This window comes from Chiloscyllium plagiosum, chromosome 11, assembly GCF_004010195.1.
Source record: "Chiloscyllium plagiosum isolate BGI_BamShark_2017 chromosome 11, ASM401019v2, whole genome shotgun sequence".
Taxonomy (NCBI): Eukaryota; Metazoa; Chordata; class Chondrichthyes; order Orectolobiformes; family Hemiscylliidae; genus Chiloscyllium; species Chiloscyllium plagiosum.
Genome location: NC_057720.1, coordinates 64,855,269 through 64,877,283, shown reverse-complemented (window position 1 = coordinate 64,877,283; position 22,015 = coordinate 64,855,269). Strand labels below are relative to the sequence as shown.

Here is a 22,015-nt window from a genome sequence, read left to right as displayed (position 1 = left end):
ATATTATGATTATATAACATACATTATATAATATCATCTTATATAATGGTGTTGTATGCCAGACTCCTGATCCTCACTGCAGTATCTCTTTACTACCTTTATATTTGAAACTGATGCTCTGTTCAGCATATACATTGTACTTTTTATTCATAGTTATCATTATATTTCACTAATATCTGGGCGGCACGGTGGCACAGTGGTTAGCACTGCTACCTCACAGCGCCTGAGACCTGGGTTCAATTCCCGCCTCAGCGACTGACTGTGTGGAGTTTGCACGTTCTCCCCGTGTCTGCGTGGATTTCCTCCGGGTGCTCCGGTTTCCTCCCACAGTCCAAAGATGTGCAGTTCAGGTGAATTGGCCATGCTAAATTGCCCGTAATGTTAGATAAGGGGTAAATGTAGGGGTATGGGTGGGTTGCGCTTCGGCAGGTCGGTGTGGATTTGTTGGGCTGAAGGGCCTGTTTCCACACTGTAATGTAATCCAATCTAACTTCCAGTGACTGTTACAATTCTGGGTCTGCTGCAATGGATGCAAATTGTTGTTGATAAATTTACTTTGCCTAAGTGGTTAATGGACAACTTCACCAGCTTCTGTCCTTTTTCCTTTTCTAATTAAGAATCAAATGTAATGATTTAGGATGGTCTAACCTGCACTGCAGATGTGAAAAAAAATCTTGCGTTATTCATCATAAGTCTGTGTGGATAATGTTTGTAAACAACACCAGTATATTTGCGACCCAACCCTGGAGAACACTAACATAGTACACATGGTGTGAACAATGAGCCATGTCATTCTAGAATAATAAAAGGACATACTAATCAGTCTCCAAAGATGTGGCCTCTGGTCTGGGTGAATTGCATCCATGTATTTTTAAACAATCAGAAGAGCCAACAGAGGCATTAAGGAATAGTATACAAAATCTGTTAGATATCTAATGCAATTCTGACATTTAAGATGTGGGAAATAGAACGTGTCCAGCGAGTTATAGACAAATCAATATAACATCAGTTATGCAAAAATAATAGCACCCCTCTAAAGAAGAGCACCTAAACTGGAAATATCAGCATGGATTTCAATAGTGAAAATCTTGTTTGACTGACCTTATCTTCTGTTTTAATGAGTTAACAGTCGAGACAGTGGTAATGCAGTAAGTATAATTTACATGCAGCTTAGCCAGAGAATGTGGAGTTGGAGAAGTGGCAAAATGGATTACCACCTGAGTTCAGGACAGTAATTAATTTGGGAATAAAACATAGTTATTCAGACTGGTAGAAGGTAGAAGTGTTTCACAAATAAAATAAACCAAAGAACTGCAGATGCTAGAAATCTGAAACAAATACAGAAATTGCTAGAGAAACTCAGCAGGGTCCGAAGGGTCACTGGATCCAAAATGTTAACTCTGCTTTCTCTCCATGGATGCTACCAGATCTGGTGAATTCTCCATAAATTTCTGTCTTTGTTTCCGTTTCACAGATATTTGCTGGACCTCTGCTTTCCATAAAATGAGTTGGATGTGAATATCGGAGGTAGGATTAGTAAATTTGCAGATGACACCAAAATAAATGGTGTAGTGGAAGCAAAGAAGTTTACCTCAGAGTACAATGGGACTTTGATCAGGTGGATCAATGGCTGAAGGAGTGGTAGATGGAGTTTAATTCAGATAAAATGTGAGGTATTCCATTTAGGTAAGGCAAACCAGGATTCGACTTATACAGTTGATGGTAGGGACCTGGGGAGTTTTGCCCTCCCACAATCAGCACCAACAGAATGCTGCCTGGTCATTCATCACATTGCTTTCGGTGAGTTATCACCAATAAAGAATGGATGCTGTTTGTTTTACAAATAATTACACTTCAGAAATAAATTAATTATTAAAGAAAGAAAAATCAGGATTTATATCATGCTTTCTACCAACACCACTAGTCTATAAGCACTCCACAGCCAATGGTGCACTTTTGAGGTTGAGTAATTGTTGTGATGTAGGAAACACGGCAATTTGCACACATTAGATTCCCATCAATAACAAAGATAATGACTAGACTGTCTATGTTGATGAATAATGATCTGGATCCTCGATTACTTCTTTACTCTTCAAAGTAGCATGACATTCACTAGAGCCAGTCCTGAAGAATGGTTACACCCGAAACATCGACTTCTCCACCTCCTGATGCTGCCTGGCTTGCTTCTAGCCTTCTGCCTGTCTACCTTGGATTCCATCATTATCTCTAACTTACTTTTATTCATGCACAATTTAAGCAGCAGATCCACTGCTGAAGAGTTATGCAATCCATTGCAAATCTCCACAAACTTATGCTTGATTTGCTTCTTAGAGACAGCGGTTTGACCATCTTATTACTGTTAAACATTTTTTAGATTGGATTCCTGCATTAATTGCCCATTGGACACACCAAAGAACTTTTGGGCTTGAACTTATGTAGATATCCTTTTAACGGCATGGTAGTTGTTGATACAAGGCCAATTAATCTCTCTAGTCCAGAAAGGAACCAATTCAAATTGGTGATTCTCAATCTTGCTGAGAGCAAATTCTCCTTTGATTTCAAAACTTGGTATATCCTTCCTTTCCCTGTCCTTTTTCATTTATTCTTAATCCAACATTTATTTTTTTTTAATTCTCTTTCTATATTTGATCGGAGTCAAATTCACATTTCTTTTCTGTCATTCAGAACTCCCATTTTAATATTTCTCCTCTGAAAGGAGCAGCATGGTGACACAGTGGTTAGCACTGCAGCTTTACAGTGCCAAGGACTCTGGTTCAATTCCAGCCTTGGGTGATTGTCTGTGTGGAGTTTGCATGTTCACAGTGTCTGCATGGACTTCAACTGAAATGTTCTGGTTTCCTCCCACAATTCAAAAATGTGTAGGTGAGTGGATTAGCCATGCTAAATTGCCTTGTAGTGTCCAGGCTAGATTGATTAGCCATGGTAAATGCAAGGTTACAGGGAAAGATATACCTTTCAGAGGTTTGGTGTGGACTTGATGGGCCAAATGTCCTCTTTCTACCTGTGGAGATTCTATGAAAGTTCTGCCAAATTGAATGGCGCTAGAAATGGTCTGAAGTGAACATGATTTAAGTAATTCGTTTTGAAGAGTCACTAGACCCAAAACGTTGACTCTGCTTTCTCTCCGCAGATGCTGCCAGACCTGCCGAGGTTCCCAGCAATTTCCAGCATCTGCATTTCTTTGTTTTATGAATTGAGCATTTTTTTGTTGTATGTGTAGATTCTTAGGCATTTTAAATACGCTAATTTTAACTTCTGCTTAACTTACAAACTGGAAGTTTTTTTTGTCTTTCTTGAAATTTCTCACGATGTCTTCATAAGATGTTGCCAATTTATGGTTTTAAATGCACTGATTGTCACTCATGTACCATGTCCAATTGAAAATCAAGTATGGATCACAGGCAAACACGATCTTGTTTTACCTCTCTATTTTTCGGAATCTTTAGTAGAAACAAGATTTTAGTCCAAATGATCATAGAAGAGCTTCACTGGCTCAGACACTAATCGCTGATTCACTGATTTTGCTCAACTGCTAAGAAAGTCTACGTCTACAAAAACAAACTGATATATTACTAACGCAGCTAAGCGCTCAGTCTAAGCACTAAATAAATCTGTTTTTGGATCTAAGTTTAAGCAAATTGTCACTGCTTCAGCAAACCACTTCAAGAATCCTGACTGACTTGTCCCCTCTTTAGACCTGAAGTACTGATGTCAATAGCGTGACTCCAGCTGCTTCTCTATTGGGATATGCCAAGTCAGAAATTCCCAACATGATAGGCTGCGAGATAAAATTCTGGCGTTGTGAGCCTTCCTTTTGACACTCTGACCAAATGTTAACAGCCGGGAACTCTTTAAATCTTTGAATTATTTTATGGTTGGCATGACTGACCTTTGGCTTTTTTTAAAATCAGAAACCAAACACCAGTGAAATCTGTTACAAATCCCCAAAGATTGAATATTTTGCTTCATTTTTTTAATCCCAATATCCTCCCTGCTGCTTGGCTTTATAATGCTCACTAAGATGTCATAGCAAAACTTCTATATGGGGTTACATGGGAAACATTTGGAAAGTATTTTTCTACCTCATTGCAAACACGAAACTAAAATCTTGTACCTTCTAGATTTTCATGCTTTAGTCTTATACTGAAGGATGTCTTCTTTCACGTGTTATTCAAAATGACACTAAGACCATTGGGTCCAATTTAGAAAAACAAAAATTACACCTGATGACAATTGAGTGGACAATAGAAGCTGGTAAATATTACCCCTCTCCTTGTAATTCTGATTACATCCATCCTACACCACAATTTGTGCGTCTTTTCCATAATCTTTAGATTTGGCTATATTTTAACTGAATCAGAAAATCATTGTTTCTTTTGAACATTGAGAAAGAAATATACATTAAAAATATGATGTCATCAACAGTTAGAAATTGAAAAGACCTAGTTAACTCACTTTTCATTGCATTAAATGGGGAGCTTACGTTGTAGAACCAGTTCTCTGAAAGACTATCTGGCCCAATTATACAAAGTAGCAGCTTTTTTTGCAGGAATTACCTGGTTTCATTGAACACTGATTTTACTCACTAATCTACAATGGAGATGAGTAATTCAAAATAGATCAATTTGAAGTTTAGTAAAAGTTCTGTGTATGTTGTACATGTGAGACCTAACGAACAGATACACATGATTCCAAGAGATGCAGGTGTCATCAGTATGAGTTTCCTGCAGGTGTGTCAATTCAGCTGCATTAAGTGAAAACTTGGGAAACAGTCATGTCTCTAATCAGTGTAGTGATCCCAATGAAAAGGTCAGTGCAAACCAAAGAGTTCCACAAATGTACAGAGGTAAAAGAAGGATTTTTTTTGACGAAAGGTCTTGATGATGGGGGCAACCCATGGAAGAGTGAACAGTTGTAAAATTAAATGCTGTGTAGAGTATTATAAAAGTGAAGACTTATATAATGATGAAGGAGAATACATTGCCATCACAAAAAATATATTTGCCTTGGTGGGAGCCCAACATAGATTTGCAAGAATGTCATTTGGACTTCGTGAGTTAAGTTATGAGGAGAGATTGTACAAATTTGGCCTTTTTTTTCTAAAGTTTAGAAGATTATGGGATGACCTGATCAAAGTCTTCAAAGTATTAAAAGGAAAAGACAAAGAAGATAAAAGATAAACTAATTTCACTGCTAGGGGATCGAAAACTTGGGGACATAGTCTAAAAATTAGAGTCAGACCATTCAGGACAGGTTTTGGTAAGCACTTGTACACACAAATAATGGAGGAGGTTTGGAACTCTCTTTCACAAACAGTAGTTGATACTACGTCTGTTGTTAGTTTTAAATCTGAGATAGATAATTTGTTTGTTAAGCAATGGCATTAAGAGGGACATGGGCTATGGGCAATTAGGCCATAGATAAACCTCAATCTCACTGAATGGAAGAAGGGGCCCGAAGGGCTGAAAGGCTTACTCCTGTGTTCATATGTAGGTGGCTCATTTCTTCATTGGTTCATTTAATGCAAGGTGTTATCTTAACCACACTGCCTTATGACATGAGAAGACGGCTCAAGTACATGACATGTAAATGAAAGTTTTGGCTGTTGTTCTTCCAAGGCATTGCTCAAGTATAAAAAAGTTGCCTGTCTGTGTCACAAGATAATTAATAATGAAGCTCATATGGCACACCTAAACTATTTCACCAGATAAAACCTAAGTGTGGTCCACTCCAATTACTCCATTTGTTTCTTAAATATGCACTTGATTTTGCTTTCTCCAGTAAATCTGCTGAAGGGCTGATTGTGTATTCATCGCATATTTCTTGATGTCAGATTTAGCTTTCATTAAATTAAAAATCACACAACACCAGATTATAGTCCAACAGATTTATTTGGAAACACTAGCTTTTGAGAGACAGAGAACACAGGGGGCTAACACCTTCAACATATTGTCTCACTATCACACATTGTTACAGCTAACCTGAGAATGCAAGTTTTAAAAAAAGGTTTTGTGATTTACACATGAAAGAAGTGAAACTGTCATGGTATTCAAACAGATGAAAGACTCAACAAACAATCAAGGTATTTTTCAATGTATAATTTCAGTTACATCACACTGTAAAGTTTTGCTATAAATTCTGTGTCTTAGGGTTGAGTCCTCCACTATCACCTGAAGAAGGAGCAACGCTCTGAGAGCTAGCGTACTTCCAATTAAACCTGTTGGACTATAACCTGGTGTTGTGTGATTTTTAACTTTGTACACCCCAGTCCAACCCTGGCAACTCCAAATCATTGTGGCACAGGCAGTCTCACACAGGGCAGCTCACACCTTGAATGCATTATCTAGGCCAACATGACATCAATTGTTAAAGTTCATTGTAAATGAACTAAATGACATACCTGTAACAATGGGTGACTTTGAGAATGTCATTTTTAAAAAGGTTCTGCAATTTACACATGAAAGAACTGAAACTAACCTGTTTATTCTAAAGGATGAGAAACTTAACAAACAATCCAGGTCTTTTTCAATATATAATTTCAATTACATCACACTATAAACTTCTGCTATAAATTCTGTGTCTTACAATTTTACACTCCACAACCACCTGATGAAGGAGCTGCGCTCCGAAAGCTAGTGCTTCCAAATAAACCTGTTGGACTACAAACTGGTGTTGTGTGATTTTTAACTTTGTACACCCCAGTCCAACACCGGCATCTCCAAATCATAACTTTTACTAGTTTAGTTTTCCTCTCCCTTCTCCAAAGTGTGGAATTCAGCTTAGCCAATGACGTCAGCTTTACTTGTTCCATTCCCTGAGCTACCTTATGCACTTAAATTTAATATTATCTCAGGCACTTCCTTTCTTGGCTAAAAAGCCCCACTTTATACAACATTGCATCTCAACTGAGATTGTTGAAATTTATTTGTACCGTCTCTAGTGCTCAAGTGTCTCACCTCTTTTTGTTAGGGACTGTTCACAGCATTCAAAACCTTAACAGAATACACTATAGTTTACTTAAGATTTGTAACTCACTGTCTGCTTAACATCCCAAAAGATGCCATTTTGCCAATCAGGCCTGTGTCTGCTCTTTGAAAAAGCCACCCAGTTGGTTTCATGTTCCTGTTTTTTTTTTCTCCATAGCCCTACAACGTTTTTTCACCTTTCCAAGTATTTACCCAGTTCATTTTTGAAAATTATTGTTGAACCTGATTCCATCTTTCTGTCCAACATGGCATTCCAGTTTTTCTTTAGCACTATTTCCTCAAACCACAATTTTCTCCACTAAAATGATGCCCAAATTTGAGTATAACTGAAGGACCCCAGATCAAGTAAAAATGTTACAAGTGTGCCCTAGAAGATTTCCAGATCCTTTTCCTGATGCAACCTAGTTAACATTATTGTTGTTCAGCATTGGCTCAGCCTGCAACTCCAGCTTTGAATTAAATGAAGATCTTTGCCAGAAGAAAAATACATCTACACTCTTTGTCCACATGAATTTGAATAGTATTGCTACAACACTACAAAACACAACCTATTCAGCCTACTTTTATAAGGAAATCCCTCCAGATCCAGGATCAACCTCATGAAACTTCTCTGGACTTTCTCCAATGTCAAGGTACCTTTTCTTACAGATGGGGACCAAAGTATTCCAGCTGTTGTTTGATTAGTGTCTTGTGTAATTTTAGCAAGACTTCTCTATTTTTATACTCCATTGCCTCTGAAATGAAGTCCAACAGTCAACTTGCCTTCCCTCGTACCCACTGAACTGGATGCTAGCTTTTTGTGATTAAGGTACAAGGACCTCCCAATCCCACTGTGATGCAACTTTCTTCTGATTTTTTCCATTTAAATAATACTTAAACCTTCTTTTCTGTTGTTGTGGTTCTGTTCACCGAGCTGAGAATTTGTGTTGCAGACGTTTCGTCCCCTGTCTAGGTGACATCCTCAGTGCTTGGGAGCCTCCTGTGAAGCGCTTCTGTGATCTTTCCTCTGGCATTAACTTCATATTTACCCACTTTATATTCCATCTGGCATGTTTTTGCCCACCTATTTAAACTGTCTATATCATTCTCTATTCTGTATATTCTTGGATTCCAGCACATGCAGTTTTTGTTGTCTCTATGAATATCCTTCTGTAGACTGGTTTATTTGCCTATTTTTGGGTCATCTGATAGTATGTTCAATTCTCTCATTCAAGTCATTAGTAGGTTATAAATAATTGTGGACCCAGCACTCCATGAGCTACAGATTGCAATCCTGAAAGTATCTCATTATGCCATTTTCTCTCTTCTATACTTGCTGATATACTACCTCCAACACAATGTCCTACCTTAATAAGTAGTCTTATGTGCAGTACGTTATGGAATGCCATTCAGAAATCCAAAAATATCAGCTCTATCATTCCCTTATATCCCGTGCTTGTCACCTCCTCCAATGAACTGTAATAATTTGTCAGGCATGAACTTCCATCCAGTTTTTACAAAAACATTGTATTCAGAATAATGTAAATCTCAGCTACTTACAGAGTCTGGAAGAATAAAGACTTTGAGAAGTAAAGGGATCACGCCTTGCAAATCACACCCAATATTACTGCTTTTGGATTGCTAAAAACTATTTTGAAACCAGAGTCTGATTAAAGTAATGATGATATGGTGATTTCACCAATTCTGTAAATTTTTGACAATGTTATTCTTGTTAATATATCTCTTAAGAAAATAAATGCAGCCTAAAAGTAGTAAATGCTCAGTGTACTCAGAAGGTTGGGCAACATTCATGGAGAGAGAAACACAGTTGACCTGTAATCTTAACTGGTTCTCTCTTCACAGATGTATTTTCTGTTCCTATTTCAGATCTTCAGCATCTTGGTTTGATTATTATTTTATCTCATACATTTATCCTATGGAAGAATGAGATCATTCAACACATCATTCAAGGCACTTAGTTTTCTGGATGAATAGCAGAAATAAAAACACTGTCGTGGTGGAATGTACCTTTTGGCAGCTTTTTCCATGATGCCAGTTAATACTCAAGACATCACATTTTTGTCGATATAGCAACCGTCACTGGAATTCCAGAAAATTATTTGTAAAGTTCGTCCAATTATTCTTGAGACGCAATAATGCGACAGAGGAAAATAGGTTTCCATTTCATCGAGAAATAATTCATTATCATTGAAGTGTCACATCTACGATGGACGTACTGCAAATTTTTGAAAGTAAAATGTGCTGTTCTTAACCGTAAATTCACCACAGGTGAAAAAATTAGGCCAGATAAACTCAGCTGAGGTGTCCCTTCTCAGACTCGACATCCTTCCATTCGATCGTTTAGATTTAGCAGCAGGACGTTGTTATCAGCTCAGAGCTGTATTCAGTCCTCTCATATTCAGAAATATCCATTCTTGTCATTAACTCAAATTGAAGCACTGACACCTGCTTCTATCCATGCTCGACAGCAGGGGAGAGTCTTGGACGACCATCTCGGAGGACCAGTGACGGAGGAGAGTCTCGGAGGACCAGTGACGACACTTGGAGGACCATCTCGGAGGGCCAATGATGGAGGAGAGTCTTGGAGGACCATGTCGGAAGACCAATGACGGAGGAGAGTCTTGGAGGACCACCTCGGAGGACCGTGAAACAGAGCGCCTCGTTGTGGCTCGGGGCACAGGCGTTTGCAGTGGGACAGCGGGACGGGGGCGGATGCGGAGTTGGTGGGAAGTGAGCGGCTGCTGTACCAGAGCCGAGGAAGAGTGATCGCCCGCCCCTTTCCCCTGCGGTATCTGCAAAGGACGGTGTTTCGCCTTCGCTTTAAAGAGACAAGAATCACCCCACCCCGACCCCTCTCAGCCTGAGGGAAGGGGACCGGGTGGCGACCCTAACCCAACCTAACCTGTGAGTCTATATCAGGCGGAGAGGAAGCCGGGCCGGGCCGCGCCGCGCCGGGTATAGCACAGAGCGACACAATAAACCTGCCGAGGAGTGGGAGAGCGCAGCGGGTGAGGATGTAAAGGAAACGGCTCCGAAAGACCGGGATTCGGGACGGACACTCTTGGAAAGGCCGGGGATGGGGCAGCAGCAGGCCCGCGTTGGCGGAGCTGCTGGTGTTGGTGCGGTCGGGGAGGCAGTCCAGCCCGGCAGGGGTAGGGTTGGCACTTCGAGGCCCGGGCACGGGGCAAGGAGGCGAGACACAGCAGCCAGGAGTAATGAAGCCGCCTGTAACATCTTCAGTCACCATGGTAAGACTTGCCGCTGTGTGTACAAAGTATGTGGGGACCGGGAGCTCATCATTTAATTGCAGCACAAATACAGACAAATCCTTTCCCCATTGTTTTTAATTCCATGACTTTCTCTCTTTGCTGTTCGTCGGTTGGTGAGAAGCGGTAACATCTCGCACGAACATTACGGTAGCTCACCTCACTAAGTGATAGCAGTAATCCCAAATCAGCGCAGTGCATGTTCCCAAAAGAATGATTTTATTTCCAAATTTGAGACACTGCATGTCGCACCTTTTGGGTAGTCATCGATTTTACTTGGGTTTATTATTGGGAAGCGCGCACGATTACAAATCAGTGTAATTTTCTGCCGAACGAAAGTCAGGGTTTAATGAATTGATTTAAATTGTAGTCCGGATTGCCCTGTAACATTTTCAGTATTATAAAGTGGTATTCGCACACCACCCTGCCATCACCAAGGCCTCCCAGTTCCATCACTAGCAATGCGGCATTCTGCCCTGAATCAACTCATATGTGCCACTGTTACTTCTAGACTTGGCGATTCTAGTCTACTCTTACCTAACGTCTCATGTTGGACCCATTCTCATTGATCTGTTCTTTCGTGCTTACTAACCTACTCGAATGTAGACTTACAGAATACCTGGATTTTAAAATGGTTATCCTTATTTGTAAGTCTCTGTGTGATTTGTCCGCTCACTGTCTATAGCATCCAGCCCCATCACTGTGTCCCTGACCTGTTGAATGTCTCTAGAAGAAAGTGAGGACTGCAGATGCTGGAGATCAGAGCTGTTGAATGTCTCTGACTATAATCACTGCATCCTTTCTAGTCATTCCCTAAACTGTCTGGCTTTACATTCAAAACTGCATTATCATTTGGCTTATGTATGCACCATTTCCATGTTCCTTATAATTGACCTCTTGCACCAAACTAATGACCATCCTTTGAATATTTCTTTTTTGGCTTTCTGCCAAATTTTAGGTTGTGTATTCTGGAACATTGTGTGATGTGAAAATGTGTGGAATCAATACACGTTCTGTAGATTTTGTTAACATCCTTGAATTATTGAGATAAGAGCATTCCTTTTTTTTTTGTTTTTATATGGTGTAAATGTTTTTGAATGTTCATTTGTGGGCAGCTGAGAGTACTTTTTGAGGTGGAACAGTTACCATCCACCTGATAGTGTAATGAAATTATGGAATGTGATGAACTGAGAATAGATCTGAAGCCTGAAAAGGGCAATGCTTCTTGTATTTGTCCGAGAAACTGAGCTAAGGCGTTCAGACATTGTGATTCTGGAGGAAGACCAAGTGGATGTACTTAAATTATATGTTACTGGGTCTTACTGAGTCTATCCAGTGGGTGTTTGTGGTTTGCAGGACCACTTTCCTTGCAGCAACTATTATTTTCAGGAAGCCTCTGAGATATCCAATATTTTTTTCAATGTTGTAATTAGCCTTGGCTAAATGTATAATCGAGAAGGTTGTGCTTCAAATGAACTGCAATTTAATAAGCATTTGAGTTATAAAAGAGTAGTATGGATCTAAGAGTCCCAGGATCGCAGCAATCCAGAATTGCATTTTATATTTGTACCTAAGTATCTTTTGCTGCTGTATTTCATCTAATTTATTTAGGAATTTATATCTTAAGTCTGATTTTATCCCCCATTTCTTCTTCTCCCAATAAATGTCAACTAACCTTGCTTGCAAATCTCCATCAATTTTGTGAATACAAATCCGCAAAGCCAATTGCTAACTGTCTCATTTGCTGATTTTAAGATTACTAGTCCACTGATTTAGATTAGATTACATACAGTATGAAAACAAGCCCTTTGGCCCAACAAGTCCACACCGACCCTCCGAAGATAATCCACCCAGACCCATTTCACTACCCTACGTTTACCCCTGACTAATGCACCTAACACTATGGGCATTTTAGCGTGGCCAATTAACTCGACCTAACATCTTTGGACTGTGGGAGGAAACCGGAGCACCCAGAGGAAACCCACGCAGACACGGGTGGATTGTGCAAACTTCACACTGACAGTCGCCTGGGTTAGGAATTGAATCCGCGTCCCTGGTGCTGTGAGGCAGCAGTGTAACCACAGAGTCACCGTGCCGCCCCTACTGCAGAGAGGATATTTCTGATCATGTGCAGCATTATTTGTCTTTTTACACAAGTGCAAAACAACTTTGTGCTGACTCCTCAGTACAATTGGCCCTGAAATGCTTCAGAAAGGACCAATCTTGCCTTGGTGGCTCAAAGTCTACTATTTAACAGATGGCGCTTGACAAAAGGAACTGGTTAGTAACTTGCCATATTTCCTTTCCATTGATTAAAATGTTTGCTGATGGATCTTGCTCAGAAAGGTTGCTGCATATGGGGGCTGAGATAAAAAGCATGCTATTGAACATGTCAGCATCACATCGTGGTTAGAGAGTTACAGTATAGATGGTTGCAGCCAACCCCTCATCAGTTGGTGGATATTTGGTAGTTATGTTGTCAAAGACAGGAAGTCAGAGGATGGGTGTTGTGTAGAGGGTTACAGTAATGATGTGTGTTGTTGCATTCGAGAGAGTGTCGGTAATATAGGTGTTTGATGAAACAGGCGTTCAGTATTTGCTGCAGACTATAGTCATATAAGCGATGAGGTTTGGAAGTTCTGACATTAGCAACCTATGTAGATACAAGAAGTTTGTTTTGTAGAATGTTTCTGATTTTGACTGCTTCAGTTGTTTTCTTGCAACACTTGCAGTGGACAAGGTCCAATCTCGAGTCTTTCCCAATATGTTGGATAGCTATCACCTTATAATTTCTGGTCATCCATGTAAATACATACAAAAACAGAAATTGGAAAAGTTTGGCAGGTTTGGCGGCAATTGTGAAGAGAAATCAGAGTTAGCGTTTCAGGTCTGGAGGAAGGGTCACCGGACCATAACACATAGGAGCGGAAGTAAGGCCATTCAAATTTCTCTTCACAGATGTTGCCAGATCTGCTGAGCTTTTCCAGCAATTTCTGTTGTTTCTGATTTACAGCTTCTGCAGCTTTTAAATTTTTTTTTATTTAGTATGTAAATATGCAGTTTGGATTCAGTATGAGCCACCATTTGCTCCAACAATCCATTAGCTTTGTAATGTCTTCATTAAACATCGTATTCAAAATGCAGAAGAATGATACTCAAGTGGTGCAACCGATGTTAACTATGTAGATGAACTTGCAAGATGATGTTGTTGATGAGTCTTTTGTACATTTGTTGAACAAGGTTTGTTTAGTACTGAGCTACGTGGCAGACTGTTCAATTGTTTTTTCAGTACATTTCAAGACGCACTCTGACTTCTCTTTTGCGAAAAAAACTTGAATAAAAACTGTAGCAATCCAGTTTGGAAATATTCAGGACAGTTTCAGGAGCAGACCGCGATACCACACTATTGGTCCATAGCATTACATGTGATTTCAGGTTCTTCAGGAAACCATACTCAATGCAGGTGATGAGTGTCAATGCATGGAAACAAGTAAGCGATGCAGGCAAATATTTGAATGGTTTATTATTATGCCATTTTAAAACAATTAAATTGATTGTTGGAAGAAAGAGATTGCTTTGCTTCGCAATGACTGGATTGCTGCATTTGGATTCTTGAATAGAAAATTGTTTGTGCAAGTTCATATCTATCAGTTTGACATAAGGCCATTCTGATCTTGTGCTTTGGAGGGAGAAATGGCAGATGTTGTAGTACTTCTAGTTAAGATTGCTGAGAAAGTTACTGTGATAAGGGTTCACTGCCATCATAATTCATCCTTGTACAAGAGCAATAGAAATAAGCAGAACAGAAGAATCGAGGGGAGTAGACTTAGTAGTCAACAAAAGTAATGGAGTCGAGAGTGTGGTGCTGGAAAAACACAGCAGGTCATGTAGCATCTGAGGAGCAGGAGAATCAACAGTTCGTGCATAAGCCCTTCATCAGGAATGAGGCTTGTGTGTCAAGGTGGTGAAGAGATGAATGGGAGAGGGGTGGGGCTGTGGGGAAGGTAGCTGAGAGTCCGATAGGTGGATGAAGGTGGGGTTAATGGTGATCCGTCGGAGAGGAGGGTAGAGCGGATAGATGGGAAGGAAGATGGACAGGTAGAGGTGCTGAGTTGCAAGGTTGGATCTGGGATAAGGTGGAGGGGAAGGGTCATGAGCAAACTGGTGCAATCCACATTGATCCCGTGTGGTTGGAGGATCCCAAGACAGAAGATGAAGTGTCCTTTCCCCCAGGTGTCGGTGGCTAGGGTTTGCTGATGGAGGAGGCCCAGCACCTGCATGCCCTTGGCGGAATGGGAGTGGGAGGGGGAGTTGAAGTGTTCGGCCATGGGGCAGTGGGGTTGCTTCATGCGTATGTCCCGGAGATGTTCTTTGAAGAGTTCTGCAAGAGCAGGCGTTGTGTTTCCCCAAGGTAGAGAAGACCACATAGGGAGCAACAGATACAGTAAATAATGTGGAAGCGCAGGGTAAATCTCTGTACATGGAAGGCTCCTTTGGGGTCTTGGCCGGAGGTGAGAGGAGGTGTGGGCACAGGTTTTGCAGTTCTTGCAGTGGCAAGGGAAGGTGCTGGGAGGGAAGGGTGGGTTGGTGGGGGAGGTGGACCTGTTAAGAGAGTTCTGGAGGAAATGGTCTTTAGGGAATGCAGATGAGGTGGGGAGGGAAATATATCTCTGGTGATGGGGTCTGTTTGTAGGTGGCAGAAATGGCGGAGGAAGGTGAGAGCCAGGAGGATTCTGTACTTGTTGCGGTTGGAGGGGTAGGGTTCAAGGGAGGAGGTGCGGGAACTGGATGAGATGCACTGGAGGGCATCACATGATGATGCCTTCCTTTGAGGAGGGAAAATTGTCTTTGAAGAAGGAGGCCATCTGGTGTGTCTTGTGGTGGGACTGGTCCTCCTGGGATGGAGGATGTGGCGGAGGTGGAGGAATTGGGAATAAGGGATAGGATTTTTACAGGAGGCAGGGTGGGAGGCAGTTTAGTCCAGGTAGCTGTGGGGGTCAGTGTGTTTGTAGAAGATGTCTGTGTTGAGTTGGTCACCATTGATGGAGATGGGGAGGGAGGTGTCTGAGGTGGTCCAAGTGAGCTTAAGGTTGGGGTGGAATGTGTTAATGAACTTGAACTGATCAACCTCCTTGTGGGCGCACAAGGTGTCGCCGATACAGTCATCAATGTAGCAGAGAGAAAGGTGGGGAATGGTGTCCGGTGTAGCTGCGGAAGATGGCCTGTTCCATGTACCCGACGAGGAGACTGGCATAGCTGGGACCCATGTGGGTGCCCATGGCTACCCCTTTGTTCTGGAGGAAATTGGAGGATTCAAAGGAGAAATTATTGAAAGTGAGGACCAGTTCATCCAAACGAGTGTTAGTGGAAGGGTATTGATGGGGACATCGGGAGAGGAAGAAACTGAGAGCTTGGAAGCCTTCGTCATGGCGCATAGAGTTGCCATAGAGACTGGATGTCCATGGGAATATGAGGTGTTGAGGGCCAGGAAAACTAAAGTCTTGGAGGAAGTGGAGGGCATGTGTGGTGTCCCCTACATATATGGGAAGTTCCTGGACCGGGAGAATAGGATAGTATCAAGATACGTGGAGATGAGTTCGATGGGGCAAGAGCAGGCTGAGACAATAGGTCGGCTGGGGCAGTCAGGTTTGTAATCTTGGATAGGAGGTAGAACCAGGTGGTGCAGGGTTCCCAGACTGAGGTTGGAAGCTGTGGGTGGGAGAACTCCGAGGTGATGAGGTGGTGTACGGTCTGGGAGACGGGAGTAATGGGAAGATGGGTTTTTCAAGCAAACATTTAAAGCGTACTGATGACAAATGACTATTTGTTTGACTTGGGTTTTAGCTTCCAATTCTCCTTGATGGAGAGTAGATTGATGCAGGTAGCAATGAGGCAAGGCAAACCAATGCTGGTAAAACTAACCGCAGTTTATTTGGAAGAAGCTCAGTTTGTTGTGGACGATATTTAAAACTTTTATATAATGATGTAGGAAAGTAGGTTTGGTGAATCAATTCCTAGTGAAGGGCTTATGCCCAAAATGTCGGTTCTCCTGCTTCTCAGACGCTGCCTGACCTGTTGTGCATTTCCAGCACCACATTCCTGATTCTGATCTCCAGCATCTGCAGTCCTCACTTTCTCCTGGTAAATCACAGCATCACTCACTCCTGGGTTCACAGTGCCGGAAGTGAGCAGACCCTAAAGGCACTGATTTCAATTATGGTAGCTTGAGGGGCTCTTTACAGTTCTGAGTGAGAGGTACAAAAGGCATTTAAGGTTTCCAGATTTTGGCTGATAGAATTTGTAGTAAGTGACAAGAATGCGTTCTCTCAGAAGGTGCTATTGATATGATCGAGAGAGCTGACAGTTGCAAAGCTCATGAGTTATGAACTTGATGTTGAAACATTTTTAGGTCATGTTCAGCACTCTGTAGAAAACAAGGTTCAAATTGGGTAGGACTATTTTGCATAAGTGTTTACAGTGAAATGACTGGGCAACTGCATCATCTGGCAGATGATCCTGAGTGTGGGGTGGGGTTAGAGGTGCAAGCAAGTTGTCTAAATGCCAATAGCAATTTGCTGTATTTGGTGTTGGTTAGCAGGAGGGGCTTCGATCAGATGGTTTAAACTGATGAGTTTAAACTGCCTCCGGATGAGATCTACCCAAGTGCTTCTTACTTGGATGATGTAATTGAGTTTATACTGACAAGCATAGACCTGATTTTTAGATGAATGTGGTTTTTGTTTGCTCCAACTGGGACATATTTTTCTAAGATTATTTTGCTTAGCTCTGCATTAACTCCTGTAGATTATTTAGTATTTTGCACATGTAAATTTTCAGGTTGCTAATTAGTGAATTAAGATAGGTTATGCTCAGTTTTGTTAATGAGTGAGGATTTTACTACTAAATCTATGACAAATGTAAATCTTCAGACATGTGCACAATTGCAATTCATAATCTGCATCTGTTCATTGATTTCACAGTGACTTAAAGCAGTGATATCGTCAGTTGCCCACGAATAAGCCAGTCTCTGTGACTGTGTAAGAACAGCAAATGTGTAATGCAATTATGACCTTGCTGTTAAAATTCCCTTATTCCACCTTCTCCACTAGAGGCAAAGCCTCTGATCCCACGGAAAAAAATTATGCAAGTCTGCACAGACCTAAATGGGTGCCATTTGTTTTCTGAACACAATGAATGGATGTTAGAGCCAATGACATCTTTGAACAACATTCATGTTCTCACTTAACAGTGGGGGTAACTTGGATAATTACAAGTTGTCTCTTTCTGCCACCTCCAATAGTTATATGGATCTACTATTACCTCAACAGTCTTAAACGCAGTTTGAACCTGTTTTGTATCAATGGAGGATTGTGTAGTAACTCAACTGCCAGGGTAGCTTTATTGTCCTTGTCTCTGTGCATCCTGGAAGCTTTTCTCTTCATTACTTCAAAAATGTTTGTGTATGTGTAGAGCTGTGTAACCAAATTTTCAGCTCAGGATTTTCTATTTTACATGGGCAGTAAATAGATTTCCTCAGCTGTGGCTATAACTGAGACATGTTTAGCTATGAACCTTTGGAATGGCTGGCAGTTTTGAAGCAGTCCATCGTAGGTTGACACAGCAAGGTGTTGAATGCATAATGTAACTGTGCATATGTGCAGGAAAAGGGGAGGTATATACAATTTAATTTGCCCTCTGAAACGGCCTTGTAAGCCATTAGTTGTGTTTAAGAATTTTTGGTTCAAGTCACCGTAAGTAACCGTGGGCGGCACCGTGGGTTCAAGTCACCGTGGGCGGCACGGTGGCACAGTGGTTAGCACTGCTGCCTCGCAGCGCCTGAGATCCGGGTTCAATTCCCGCCTCAGGCGACTGACTGTGTGGAGTTTGCACGTTCTCCCCATGTCTGCGTGGGTTTCCTCCGGGTGCTCCGGTTTCCTCCCACAGTCCAAAGATGTGCAGGTCAGGTGAATTGGCCATGCTAAATTGCCCGTAGTGTTACGTAAGGGGTAAATGTAGGGGTATGGGTGGGTTGCGCTTCGGCGGGGCGGTGTGGACTTGTTGGGCCGAAGGGCCTGTTTCCACACTGTAAGTAATCTAATCCAATCTAATCTAATCTAATCTAATCTAATCTTTTTACAAGAAGAGTGAAAGATGGGCTATAAATGCCAGCAACACCCACGTTCTATGAATGAAACAAAAAACATGAAAACACATTACGTTGCCAGGTTTCTGGACCACAGCCTGGGATACAGAAGTGTTTAATTAGATCCCTGTAGTATTCCTTCCATGTGAGTAAGCTTTGAGGCGTGACATAATTCCTTCCCAATGGCAATGCTAAGATTGAGATGTCTATGATTTAGGAAGTGGTGATATGCTTGGAACTGTGTTCAAACAAAATAAAGAATTAATATTTACTTTGTACCTTTCATACCCTACCTCTGTTCCAAATTCTTCAGCCAGTGATTAATTTTGAAGTGCAGTTGTTCATATTTTGTGAGTAAACATAACATAAATGACCAGATGATATGTTATGCTCATGATGGTTGAGGAGTGAATTTTAGAGAAGATGTCAACCTGTATTTAGAGTACAAAGCTAAAAATCACACAACACCAGGTTATAATCCAGCAGGTTTAATTGGAAGCACTAGCTTTTGGAGCGCTGCTCCTTCATCAGGTGGTTGTGCGTTTAGATTAGATTAGATTACTTAGTGTGGAAACAGGCCCTTCGGCCCAACAAGTCCACACCGACCCGCCGAAGCGCAACCCACCCAGACCCATTCCCCTACATTTACTCCTTCACCTAACACTACAGGCAATTTAGCATGGCCAATTCACCTAACCCACACATTTTTGGACTGTGGGAGGAAACCAGAGCACCCGGAGGAAACCCACGCAGACACAGGGAAAATGTGCAAACTCCACACAGTCAGTCGCCTGAGGCGGGAATTGAACCTGGGTCTCTGGTGCTGTGAGGCAGCAGTGCTAACCACTGTGCCACCGTTTAGAGTAATAATTCTATAGGATCCTTTATATTCACCTGGAAACAGGTCATCGGTTTAACACCTCACTGATAGGTTGGTACTTCCACCATAAATAGCATGGATAATATAAGCAAGTCCTGAATTGCAGCTTGAATGCATATCCTCTTGATTTAGATTCAGACAGGACAGAAACAAGCTAAGCTGTTTCAGGTTAAAACAAGTCTCTATGAAGACCTGTTGAAGCAGTCTTGTGATACTATGGTAGTGTCCTTGCTGCTGAGTCAACAGACCTGGGTTCAATTCCCAACTTCTCCAGAGGCGTTTAATAACATCTCTGAACAGGTTGATTTGAAAAAGTGAAATAAAAATCTGTTGATTAGGGCTAGTGATTTGCTGTGGTGTCTCATGATTGAAGAAACCATACGAATCTTATATTTATCAAAGCATAAATTCTCATCTTCCAAAGGAGAGAAAATATGAAATTGAGGCACAAGTAAACAATTCAGCTTCTGGAGCCTGCTGTGCCAAGCACTGATATCATGGCTGATCTGTTTTGAATTCCACCTTTCCATCAATCCCAAACAACACTCGATTTCCCAGGCTCGCAACCACCTATCCACCTCTGCCTGAAAAATATTTAATGACTCTCTACCTCTTCTATATTCTGTGGCCAGAGTCTCTCAACCCTTTGCGAGAAAAACATTCTTCTCTTTGCTTTGAAAGGGTAACTCTTAATGTTAACACAGTGTCACCTTGTTCTGGATTGTCCTATAAGAGGAAGCATCCTTTCCATGTCCACCTTGCCAAGATAATTCGGGATCATGTACTCTTCAATCAGGTCACACCGCACTCTTCTGAACTTGATCAGAAGTGAGCCCAGCCTGTTCAACCGATCTTCGCAAGGCTCAATGCAGATACCTTGTTGGTTAACCTCCTCTGAACTGCCTCTGTTGCGTTTTCATCTTTGTTAAATAAGGAAATCAAAAGTGCATTTGAGTATGCAGTATTCAAAATATGGCCCTATTAATTCCATTATAACTGAAATATCACATCCTTAGTTTTATGTTCAATTCCTTTCATAATAAAGGACAGTATCAGACTTGCTTCTATGATATATGCTGAAGCAGCACTGAACTTCACGGCTCAGTGGATAGCACTGCTGCCTCACAGCACCAGAGATCCAGGTTTGATTCCAGCTTCGGGTGACTGTCTGTGTGGAGTTTGGACATTCTCCCCATGTCTGCATAGGATTCCTCCCACAGTCCAAAGATGTGCAGGTCAGGTGGATTGGCCAGGCTAAATTGCCCATAGTGTTAGATGCATTAGTCAGGGTAATTCCTGGTTCCAAAGGAAGCACCAACATAACTAGCTGCAAGAATGGGATCCAGCTCACGAATCTTGTGCAAATGCCATTTTTATTTGCCCAAAGGAGATGGTGCCTGGATTTTGGAAATATCATAAGGAGGTCACATTGACGGAAGTGGTTGTGAGGGGACTCAGGTCACGCTCAATGCCAGGAAAGAAAGTACTCACTGGAGAGTGGGCTGAGAGTGGCAGTTTGAGCCAATGGCAGAAGATGAGAGTATGCCCCACAAGCTACTGAGCTCACCACAGAGAGTGGTCACGAGGGATGCAGCGAAGCCAGCGAGAAATGGTAGTAAGTACAGCCAGTGAGGGAGGGACTAATGTGGGAGAGTTCAAGCAGACTTGGACTACAAATGGCTACTAGATCTGAGTAGTGGGAAAAATGCCTGGTGGATGGAAAACAAAATGGCAAGCCAATTTGGAGTAATTGGACCAATTTGAAGAAGAGTCAGAAAATTGGAACACTGATTAATTTTTAATAGTGAGCATATTCGCTGAGGATATCATAGTGCCTGTTTTCTTAAGTACCATCAGGAGAAAGACCTTCGCAATTCTAAGGAATTTGGAACAGCCAGAGAAATCTGCGAAGACATTCCAAGAGTCATGTGAAGTGTTGAGAAAGTATTTCACACCCAAGCTACTGATTGTGGAATGTTTTCATTTTTGCAAACAGGTACAGCCTTTGGAGAGTGCACTACCCAGTTAGTGGTCACTTTAAAGAGGCTAGCAGAACATTGTGAATTTGGAGGGTTCCTCCAATGTGTTTTGCAGGAGGGTTTGGTTTCTGAGCGCCAACATGAAGACTTCTAATGGAAACAAGTAAAAAGGGGAGATTTGAATTTCAAGGCAACTTTCAAAGTTGTTACCTTGATGGATTTGGCCATAAGCAAGGCAATATAATTGAGTGACAATGCCTGACTGCATGAAATAGTGGAAACTTGGCAGATTGTGGTACCAACCACAGAATACTGCTGATGTAGCAAGAGTGACTGCAAGGAGTCAATGCGTTGTGCTCGCAGCCCAGTACTGCAGGTTAAGCGAGAGGATCATAATGTCTGAAATTGCTGGGTACAACCAAAATCGGAGAAGGGGAATCAGACAGAAACAATCCTGAGGGATAAGATATTGAGTACATGCACCAGCCAGTGAGTAGACAGGGAGTCAGTCTGTGGAAGAATCCGATGTCAAGAGTTTCAGTTAAGCATATTGTTGGTATAGGGTGAAATTTATCATTTCTGGGTTCTTCCCAAGTAGAGGGGAAGACACTTAAAAGTGGAAGTGCATATGGGCACAGTGGTCTCCTTGATGCCTGGATCAGTCTTTTGGGTGAGTTGAGGACACTACCATTGAAGCCTGCCAAGATGATGACATATGCAGAACAAGTGGTGCAACTGAA

The 22,015-nt window shown here is 41.6% G+C and overlaps 2 protein-coding genes across 6 annotated transcripts in view; one reads left to right on the top strand and one right to left on the bottom strand.

Moving 5' to 3' along the window:
* soat1 (sterol O-acyltransferase 1) overlaps positions 1 to 9,501 on the bottom strand; it is a 105,608-nt gene extending 96,107 nt beyond the window's left edge. Inside the window, exon 1 of the mRNA XM_043699579.1 lies at positions 9,015 to 9,501. Within this exon, the coding sequence (XP_043555514.1) occupies positions 9,015 to 9,034 (20 nt within the window). The 5' untranslated portion in view covers positions 9,035 to 9,501. The remainder of the gene's footprint in view (positions 1 to 9,014) is intronic.
* Positions 9,502 to 9,623: 122 nt separating this feature from the next.
* abl2 (c-abl oncogene 2, non-receptor tyrosine kinase) overlaps positions 9,624 to 22,015 on the top strand; it is a 141,135-nt gene continuing 128,743 nt past the window's right edge. For 3 of the 5 annotated variants that reach the window (XM_043699569.1, XM_043699570.1, XM_043699568.1), the window contains exon 1: positions 9,624 to 10,255. In XM_043699569.1, coding sequence (XP_043555504.1) covers positions 10,084 to 10,255 — 172 coding nt within the window. In that variant the 5' untranslated portion in view covers positions 9,624 to 10,083. The remainder of the gene's footprint in view (positions 10,256 to 22,015) is intronic. The other 2 variants (XM_043699572.1, XM_043699571.1) reach the window with 1 other exon arrangement.